Genomic DNA, 11,109 nt, shown 5'->3' on the forward strand with positions numbered 1-11,109 from the left:
AATTTCAGCAATGGTTGCTTTGTCTTTTGTTCTATTTATCTGTCCTGTCATGAACTTTCAGGAATTCCAAAAGTGTGTTTGGGTAGGGCCTTTTCATATCTTCATCACTGTGGAGAGAAGTTAATAATGAGCTAAGTCATCTGGAAAACTGACTTTTAAAAAAGGTTGAAAATAGGATAATTGACTGCCATTCATCCACAGTTTGTCTAGCATATGTCTTTCCTTTCACACTTTTTCTTTCTACCAGAGTTGACCTAACTATTTAAGTCTCTCATTTAAAAATTTTATCATTCATTCATTCATTCATTCATTCATTCATTTTATTCAAAAAACCCCAAATTGAAGGTCTCAGATTTCAAGGAAGTTGGAATCTCTCATAAGGAAGTTCTAAGAAAGTGATTTATATTGATTTTCGTTGAATCCAATCCTCTTGGAGAAGCAACGGTGAAGTTTGTTCATATTACGTGGCAAACAAATGATTTCTAATCGAATTGGCTGAGTCTTATTTGAAAAACTTAATGTATCTCAAAAGCAACAGGCAATTCCTCCTTCTTTTTCATGGGTATTGGTAAAGTCTAGTTCTTTATTTCCTTAAGGGTAAACATTATTTTTTTTGTAAATGGCCTTAGCACAGACCCCATCGTAGTTGCTGGAATATTATGTATAAATACGTCTGTTCTGCTTTTCAGGTTTGATGAAGCCGAGGGTTCAAAAAAATTATTATTATTTTTTGGCTTTAGTTTTAGGATATCCTTGCACAATGAATTTATTGTACAGTTCTTTTATAGCTATTAATCAGCATTCACAAAACAGGCTTATATTTATTACAGTCATTTGTATTTACTATCACTTGCAACAACTCAGTGAGGTGGTCAGAACTACTGCTTGGCCATAGAGAAGAGACTCGAGACACTGTAGGTTCTCTGAGGATATCTGGTATATCAGCAGCCTGGCTAGAGTTAGGACTCGCTGCTCCTGAGCTCCCACACCTTTACCCTGTTCAGCTGGCTCTCGCGTCCCTTCCTCCTCTCTTTTCCTTCCATCACTCTTAGTAATGACTGAGCAAATGCTGGAGCATTGGGAGCTGGAAACAGGTCTTCAGTCTTTATGAAAGATTGCTTGACTAGCTAGTTGGTTCCCTCGTCCCTGCAGCTTATTCAAACTGATGAAACTTTCAATATCACTGATTAAAAAAAAAAAGTATGGTGCCATCATCATCCAGTTTGGCAATAGGGATGTCAATGCCACTTTGTGTTTGGTTAGCAGGAGGAATATTTGAGGGAGACTTAAAAAATATTATATACATATGAGACCAGACAATTAAGTTTGCGAATTTTCTACCATGTAAGTGCATAATACATACACACATACATACATACATACGTATGTGTGTATGCAAATGCACATATTTGTTGTTCTGACTTGGGAAAAGATAATTGCACTGTGAGTGTAGGGCTGTTTGCAAATTTTTATTCAGAATCTAGGGCCCAAATTACCTATAATCTTGACTTCACACCTGAGTTTTTCTCCAACTTTAACCAGTCCTTATATAGAGGGTGAGGTTCACAGGGTTTAAATCTGGAATAGTTGAGATAATAACTCAGTGTCATTGCAAAGGCAGGTGGCTGGGAGAAGAAGGAAGATTTTAAACTGGGTGAACCAAGGGCAGGCACTGTTGTAGAGTAGGACCTGGAAGCCTCATAGCTAGGGCCATGTTTATTTACTTGTGGGTTCTAGACCCCTGGGGGGTAGGGGCTGCACCAGTGGTGGAAGCTGTGACTGAATGCATATGTACACCAAGCATCATCCTGAGACTAAATTAGCGACGATAAATTAATATATTGAGCATTTCTTATGTGCCAAGTGCTTTGCATGCATTACCTCATTTAATCCTTACTACAGCCCTGGGTTACAGATACTATTATTATTTCCATATTTCCACATTAATAGTCCCAATTTTCAGATGAATACTGGAATAGGCTTACAGAGGTAGAATAACTTCCCCAAAGTCATATAGGAACTTTAAGTAACAATTGGGTTCTGGCAAATTTTTGATGTTGAAAAGAGACTTTTTAATTTAAAAGGCTAGCATGGCAAGTAAGTCTTAATTTGTGCACTAAAACCAATTATTTAGTAATGGCCATCTCTGTTGGGAAGACCGTACCCGGGCCCAATGGGAAAGGCTGCTATGGTCAATTAATGCTGGCTGGTATGGAGGGAGAATGGGGGTGTGAGTGAAGGCCCTGTTAAAATTGTATTGCAAGAAGAGCTTTAGAATTGACCAATTCTAATTGGTCAATGGAGGTCAATCTTTTCAGTTTATCGAAGAGGAAACTGTGTCCCAATCTGGGGATTTTTCATGTACGCATATGTGATATCACACCTCTGGGAAAGCTACATTTAGAACTCAGGTCTCCTGGTTCCCAGTCTTCCGCCCTTCTCTTTAGCATTATGGATAAATCTAGTACAGTCCTTTGAGCTGAGAGAAGGTGATTCTCTAGCATTCCTGCACTTTAAAAATGGCTTGAGAGTAATAGACCATCAGCCAGATCCTGTCAGCATTATAAAGCCTCTGTCTGCGGAAAGTTGGATTAATTCTTGCAGACGTCAGCATACCTGAACAGCACTTCAGGAAGGATTCACCACGGAGTTCCCTGGGGACATTAAGCAGTTTGGCTTGATGTTTAGAGAATCCATTCTAGATGTAGAGCAGAGGGCGTAAGAGCTGCTTTCCTGAACCCAGCAACTTAGAGAGAGACATGGATCGTAGTCGAGGAGCACACTCGGTAGGACTTCACTTCAGTGAGCAGTGGATTTTGGAATCAGTGGAGACATGGATGCTTTTTATATCCCTTGGGCCACACTCTAGTATTCAGAAACAGGGGACCTCATGGGCTGCATGGATGTTCCTGGCAGTCCTCACACAGGACAGATCCCTGTCAGGTAAATGAGACCATTTATAGGTGTGATCACCACTTTATTTGTTGACCTCACTCACTGGCTGCTTCCTAAACTCCAGGCTCTTGTCATTCTCCAGGCCAATCCTTGGGTACCATTATGATCCCTATACTCATAACAGCCAAGGAGCAGCACTGGTCCCATACTCCATGGATGGAGAGGTCCCCAGTAGGGACATCTCAGGCTCCTGACGATAGACTGCATTTTTGAGAGTTTAGAACAGTTTTTCCTTTGAATATTACATGCGACAAGCGTGATAGGCATTGCCTAATGGTCCTTGCCTCAAATTATGTGTTGCAAATCCACTGACTTTTCTTGAAATCTGGGGCTGAGCACCCTGTCCTCTGGGATTTTTCTTGGTCTACTCTCATCCACTTTGCCAGTTAAAATGATGACACAAGCTCATCTGAGTATCCAGTGGAGTCATTACATGATAAAATTTTAAAAAACGACACGGATTCCAGTCTCTGTTATTGCATACACACGTTCTGGAGGCATCCTCTACACATAATGACGGCTAAGGTTGCTAATTTCCCATCAAAGCATTGCAGACCCCAGCAGGTGAGCTTCACCCTCTTCTTGTATTTGTCCTTGACCCAGTGAAAAGTCTCTGGCTCAGCAGGAATGCCCCAGGGGAACGGTGGTTCAAATGTTCTTACAGCCTGTTCTGCTTTGACTCTGTCCATGCTCCTGAATGTGGAACTGAGAGAATAGAAACACCAAGGACACTGAGTCACTCACATTCCTTTCTTTCACTTGTCCTGAGGAATAAATGCACAATAAGAGCAACATACTAAAGTAAAATGCTCCCAGAGTATATGGCTGCAAAGAAAGCAACTTTTCATTCTGAAACCTGTGGTGAATCAACAGGAGGTCTATTCTTTATAGAGGAGCAACAGCTCTTATAAAAGGACAGTTTGTTTCTTGAAGCTGAAGTTGTTTTAAAAATGTGGTCAGAATTATTAGTCATGTGGAACCAAAATGCCCTGATGTTCACTGCACTGCTTTGAATCTACCACAAATGCATTTGGAGGTGTAGTGACCTTCTGCTTATTATCAAGTATTTTGTGCGTCAAAAAAAAAACACAATGAGTTCACTCTGAGAGGCCCCCTGATTCATATATGCATTGATGTAGACAGTGGAACTTGTGAGAAAGCAAATCGCGCATAGGGTAGGGCCATGTGCCCTTTCTCTTGCACGTCAGTCCTTTGGTTCGCAAATATATTTTGAAACCTAGGGAAACACACCGTTCTTCATGAAAGGCTGCAAATCAAAACATGTCTTTTGAAATTGTTGGGAGAATGCACTAAGACACTTGGCCAAGTCTAGGAGTGGTAGCAGATCTACCTAATAGAAACAAACAGAGAAGCAGCCAAAATGAGGAAACAAAGAAATACATCCCAAATGAAAGAACAGGAGAAAACTCCAGAAAAAGAAGTTAAATGAAATGGAGGCAAGCAACCTACCAGAGACAGAGTTCAAAACCCTGTTTAAAAGGATGCTCAAGGAACTTAGCAAGAACTTCAAAAAAGAAACAGCAAGCATAAAAAAGGACATAAAATCATAAAAAAGAACCAGGAGAGAAGAATACAATAACTGAAATGAAGAATGACTAGAAGGAATCATGAGCAGACTAGAAGAAGCAAAGGATCGAATCAGTGATTTGGAAGACAAGGTAGCAAAAAACACCCAATCATAACAGCAAAAATAAAAATGAATAATAAAAAAAAATGAGGATAGTTTAAGAGACCTCTGGTACACACAAGTGTATCAACATTCACATCATTTGCTGCCTACGAGAAACTCACTTCAGAATGAAAGACACACACAGACCAAAAGTGAAGGTATGGAAGAAGATATTTCATGGAAATAGAAACAAACAAACAAAAATCTGGAGTAGCAGTACTTATACCATACAAAATACACTAAAAAACAAAAGCTATAATCCCACTTCTGGGTATTTATCCGAAGAAACCCAAAATGCTACTTTGAGGGTACCTGGCATCCATATGTTCATTGCAGCATTATTTACAAGATGTGGAGGCAGCCTGGGTATCTGTCGATGGATGAATGGATAAAGAAGAGGTGGTACATATAGACAATGGAATATCGCTCGGCCATGGAAGGGAATGGGTTCTTGCCATCTGTAGCTGCATGGATGGACCTGGAAGGTATTGTGCTGAGTGAAGTATATCAGACAGAGAAGGACAGATGCAATGTGGTTTCGCTTATATGTGGAATCTGAAGAACAAAATAAACAAGCACAACAGAAACAAACTCTTAGAGACAGAGAACATTTTGATGGTTGCCATCTGGGAGGGGGGTTGGAGGTGGGTTAAAAAGAGGAAGGGATGAAGAAGTAAAAATTGGTCATGGGATGTAAAGCATAAGGAATATAATCAATAAAATGTAACAACTATGTATGGTGTCAGATGGGTACTAGATTTATTGGGGTGATAGATGGAAGGGGAGTTGGTGGGCAGGGTGAAAAAGGGGAGTAAGTGGGCAGCGTGAAGGGATTAAGAAGTGCAAATTAGTAGTTACAAAATAGTCATGGGGATGTAAAGCAAAGGGACTATAATTAATGACATGGTAATAACTATGTATAGTGCCAGGTGGGTACTAGACTAGTCAGGGGGATCATTTCTTAAATTATATATAAGTCTAAACACTATGGCTGTACACCTGAAATTAATATAAAATAATATTGACTGTCAACTGTAATTGAAAAATTAAAAAAGGGGGAAAAAGGCAAAGGGGAATAAGAGGTCCAAATTTCCAGGTATCAAAAAAATAATTCTGGGGATGTAAAGTACAGCATATGGAATATAGTCAATAATACTGTGATAGCATGGTACAGTGTCAGACGGTTGCTGGACTTATCATGGTGATCACTTCTTTAGGTATATAAATGTTGAATGACTATGGTGTACACCTGAAACTAATATAATACGTTATGTTAGCTATATTTTAATAAAAATATTTAAAAAAAAAAGAAACCACTTAGCCCAAACCTCTCTGAGGAAATGGAGGCACAGGGAGGTGAAGTGATCTGCTAGGGTCGTCCAGTCAGACAGCAGCAACTCCTGGACTAGAGCCCAAGGTTTCGAACGTCCAATTCAGGGCTGCTTTTGCTACCCCTTTTCTCTCTCTCCCCCAACTAATTTACCCTTTAAATTAAGAAAGAGACAGAATCTAGCAGAGTATTGATCAAAATATAGTTCACAACCACTTATGTCTGAGTCACCTTGGATGCCTTTACAATCCAGACCTACCAAATAAAATTGAGGCCGGGGTACCTGCGATTTCTTCACGAGCTCCTTAGTCATTTTTCTGTGCGTTCCATTGAGAACCATGGATCTACAAGTAGGCAGGGAGCACGTGGCAGGAAATGACCAGTAACTTTTGGCATGACTGAATTTATCCTAAGAATCCAATCCTTCATTGTTCCTTGCTATTTTTCTGGTCAGTCCTGCAGAGAGTTGAATGGAGCTACTACTGATTGTTTGAAGAGTAATTACACTGGCTTTCCTGTTTTCCTAATGCCTGCTCTTGGCCTAACTGTAACTATTAATACTAGCTCTTTTTTCCCACCTGGAAATATTTATCTGCTGTATACTGCTCTGTTGTACTTGGTGCAACGTAAATGAATGCTTTGCAAATATTCTCAAATACAGACTGTGGATACACAGCCCTTGGCCTCAAAATGTCTCTCAATAAGTACGCAAGTAGTTTAGTCAGAGTCCCAATTACCTCTCCACACAGGTAATTATTACTTCTGCTTTTTAAGTGAAATTTCAGTACATTGCTTATAGCAATAAATTTAGGACTGTATTAATACTCTCCCTGCTTCTATTCATGGCATAGATTGAAAATTCCAATTCTTTTGGGATACAATTTTGTATTGTTTGTTCTTCAGTATGAATTGGGCTGATACTAAATTAAAAAAAATACAATAATCTCATTTTTCTCCTCAGAACCTAACAGACTTTAAAAAAACAAAAACAAAACCCAAACCCTAGCACTTAATTTACCGCACATATGGGAGAGTTCCATATTTCATAGCAGAGTAGTATCTGAGCAGATCTGTAAACTTACTGAGCTATGTTGTAGAAATGTGACGTCATGGCACTTTGGAAGTTTTACTACGGAGTTTAACGAGTTTTGTGGTATGTTTTGCAGCATGCTCTTTCTGACAAAGCATGTGTGAAAGCCTTTGACCCGAAGACAACTTGCTTACAGGAATGCCTTATCACCACCTTCCAGGAAGCCTACTTTGTTTCAGAAAGTTTTGAAGAAGCCAAAGAAAAGATGAGGTAAACTTGTTTTTCTCCCATCTGGAGAAAATGACTTCTTATTTTTCTGGCTCTGTTTCTTTCTTCTAGCTATCTCTGGTCCCAACGAGGGTCCATCGCATATCCTCCTGTTTCTGTTTATTTTGCAGGGACTTTGCAAAGTCAATTACCCGTCCCTTCTCAGTATACTTCAATCCCTACACACAGAGTATTGAAATTCTGAAAGACACCAGAAGTATTGAAAATGTGGTGCAGGATCTCCGCAGTGATTTGAACACAGTGTGTGATGCCCTGAACAAAATGAACCAATATCTGGGGATTTGATGCCTGGACCAGTGTTATCGCCAGCATGATCCTTTTGGGGCTTAGCAGTCAATGTCATATAACACCAATAGCTTTCTGTGTCATGGCTTCGCTAGTCAGCATGCACTTATATATATCTCTACCTAATTGTAACTTACTGTGTTAATGTGTGAAACACCATAAAGAACCCAGTGACAGGTAACCAATCATTGTATGAAAAAACTGTAATATGTTTCAATGTCTTAAACTCATTTGACATTCCTGCTTAGTGTCTTTAACCAAACTGTATCTATTTAAAAATTGTAGCAAATAGACCTCTTATGAATCTAGCTTATGACCTTATCTTTCTGAGATCTGAGCCTTTCTTCTGTGTTCATTAGATAAAATGAAAATAGCAGTGAAACTTTCTATTTTTTATAGTATCAGTGCTTTCACAGCATTATTTGAGATAAATCGAGAATTGTATGAATTTCCTGTTACATTAACAAAAAGATTCAATATGCTGTTTCAAAAATTGTTGAGGTAACACACTAGTTGGAATGATGTTTAGGTTGCGTACTTATACAATGTAAGAAAAGAGATCTTTTTATAAATGGAATATATAGGTTGCACTGACCTTGTAGAAACTGAGTTGTGGCATGCTTCCCAAAGTATTTTGGAAGGAAGTACTTCCAGAAAGGACTTTAGGAAAGATGAAACTGTGAGGAATAAATCTTGGGACTATTAATTTTATGCTGGAATAAAGTAAATTATTATGCTCAGGTGTTTAACCCATTTCTCTTAGAGGACAATGAAATCATAGAACTTTGCGTTTAAAGATGTAGAAATTGAGCTTCAGAGAAGTCAAGTGATTTGCCCAAAGTAGCACAGTTAGTTGTGCACCAACATTTATATCCCATTGCATATTGCTTTTAGATTGCTAAGAAGCTTAAGTTGTTTATATGTATTTATGTGTAGCCAGAGAAGGGAAACTAATACTTATCAAAACTAATGTTTGTCACTAAATAGGACTTGGTTTGTGATTAAGGCTTGCCAACAGTACAGATGTTTCTTCTTATAGGCCTAAACCAAGCTGGATCTCAGTAAGTCTGTCCATTTACCCAAAGTTCGGGCAAATTTGGGCAAATGAAAGTGATGCATCACAAATCTCTGGTCACACTTGTCATAAAAGGTATAATCAGGTGATTAAGTGAAAAAATAAAAAAACTGCTGAATAAATGAATGAATTTTATCTTCTGATTTCCTTAACAAACAATACTGTTCCCCTTATTCTGCTTTGGTGGTACAGGATCTGGGGCAGAGGAAAGAGGAGACAAGAAAAAGTAGAGAAGGAAAAGATGACGAAATGACGTTTAAATTAGTAATTCTAAAATATCTACTGAAGCAATTTTCAAGGATGTTCTTTAAATAAGAAATTACATATAATTTCAAACTAATTCATACTCTTATATAGGCACATGATGCGTCAGAAATATTTGGACTAAATATATTCAGGAAGAACACGGAGAAAGAGTTAAAACATTCATCAGAGAGGGAAAATTAAAATGAAAAATCAGAGGTTTGAATATTGGTTATCTTAGCTATCAGGGATCTTTCATTTCTGCAGAATTCTCAGAACAACTGAATTTTTGAGAAAGGATTTGGTGGATAGAATGTGAGAGTCATGCAATTTAAACACTATTCTAGGTAAAAGAGATAGGGGTTTGAAAAATTATTGGTGGTTGTGGAATTATGAATAAGATGAACCAAATTAAAAGGATCTAGAATGATCAAGTAGTAGTATTTGCAGTAGTTTTATAGATCTACAAATACAGTTTCTTACATTTTGATTTGGTAGATCTCGATGGTCCTGTATAATTATTTACTTATACATATTAATCCAGAAAAATAATCCAGAAATTTCTAGAACTAGTTGCTGAATTTTCTCAGAGAAGAAAATTAGTTAAGAAACTCTTAATGTCTGCTTTCTGTGTTGTTTCCATAATTTGGTGTTGGTTTAGACACCATTAAAAAAACCCATGAGTAGCTAATAAGCTTTTCCCTCCTAGCCCACAAAAGGGAGCCTCTTAGTTAAATGCATTGCAGGAAGAATTATATTTAATTCTAAACAAATTCCCTCAATAAAAATAACATTCCAGCTGTCTTCTGATTGGCTTATAGTGGAATCTTCAGTTTTCTAACATGTGAAAAATTTATGTTGTTTAAAAAAATATTAGAGTTGCCAAGTGAATAGGCTTTCCCACAGAGCTTATATAGGTATCATACAAGGAGGAGGAATTACTGTACTTGATTCTTTTTAGATTTGTTCTCCATCCAGAATAGCAGTTACCATGGTTTTCACGGTGTGAAACAATGGGATCATGGTTTTCATTTGTTGTGAGCATTTCACGTGCAAATGCCATTACAACTAATGGGAAAAATCCTATAAAATTTAACAGCTATCATAGGAAAAGTGTTGGCACAAGAAGTCCCCGAATGAAAACAGTACAACAAAAAATAATCACAGCCAGTTTCTTGTCATCTCTGATACCTGCTTAGTGTAACCATTTATCTCAATTATGCCTCATGACTCAAAGCTAAATTAAATAGATCCAAGGGCAATTACAAATTTAAAGACACTTGCTCACTGTCGTCTCACTGTGAATCACTACTTTATTGTCACTTTGCCGCTGACTTTAGTAATCAGCTAATAAGAAATCAACCCAAGGTTCCTAGCAAGACCAGGTTTCATACCCATCACACTGACAAAGACTCCCAGCCTCTGACTAGTCCAGTCTCCTTCTCGAAGCATTTTTGTCTGTTGTGAGTTAGGATCAGGCATCCAGTGCATTCTTGGATGATCAGTTTATTTGGCATTGTAGGAGCATAATAGATTGTTCATAAGTTTATCTTTTAAGAGTAGGGAACTTTGACCCAAGTTGTTTTAAATTTTATTTTAAATTTTTTTTTTTTTTTTTTTTTTTTTTACTTTAGTGCTGAGGGTTGTGAAACTTGGGTTTCTGGCTTAGTATTTATTTATTGTGTAATTTAGAAATGATGTTTTATGGGGATGATATATCTGTACTTGTCTTGCTTGCACATAGTAAATGGGCCTGAGCCTAATGAATGTAAAGTACTGCAACATTTACTAACATGAAAAGTCTAAAATGAAAAACAGTGTGCTTTAACGTGGAAGCAAATAGAAACACAAAGTTTCATTTTCAAATGGAGTCATGGCTCACATCATCTCATTTTCTTCCTTCGAGGAGGAAAACATTAACACAAGATGTAGTTGTCCTCCAATTCATTTGATCTAATTTTCAACTTGTAGAGAATCAAGCGCTGATGCTTACTCTCATGAACCTTGTCTTACTTATAATGAAAAAGAAGGCAGCCCAGAGTTTTCATGTGTCTGTTTTTTTTTTTCCCCTTCTTTTTCAGTTCCCAAGACATTGTCTTCTTTTGGGAAATGATCCTTATGCAGATTGCCATACTTTGGGAAGAGTCAAGGGAATACTTGATTAAGTGGGATACTGCTTCTTCTAATACAAGATTTACGTGTGTTCAAAATAA

At 37.8% G+C, this 11,109-nt stretch overlaps 1 protein-coding gene across 1 annotated transcript in view; it reads left to right on the forward strand.

The window, feature by feature from the left end:
* The window catches only part of TPH2 (tryptophan hydroxylase 2), an 88,730-nt gene extending 80,016 nt beyond the window's left edge, over positions 1 to 8,714 (forward strand). Inside the window, exons 10-11 of the mRNA XM_033117627.1 lie at positions 7,142 to 7,275; positions 7,404 to 8,714. Of these exons, the coding sequence (XP_032973518.1) occupies positions 7,142 to 7,275; positions 7,404 to 7,578 (309 nt within the window). The 3' untranslated portion in view covers positions 7,579 to 8,714. The remainder of the gene's footprint in view (positions 1 to 7,141; positions 7,276 to 7,403) is intronic.
* Positions 8,715 to 11,109: the final 2,395 nt, after the last annotated feature.

Source organism: Rhinolophus ferrumequinum, chromosome 10 (assembly GCF_004115265.2).
Source record: "Rhinolophus ferrumequinum isolate MPI-CBG mRhiFer1 chromosome 10, mRhiFer1_v1.p, whole genome shotgun sequence".
Lineage (NCBI taxonomy): Eukaryota > Metazoa > Chordata > Mammalia > Chiroptera > Rhinolophidae > Rhinolophus > Rhinolophus ferrumequinum.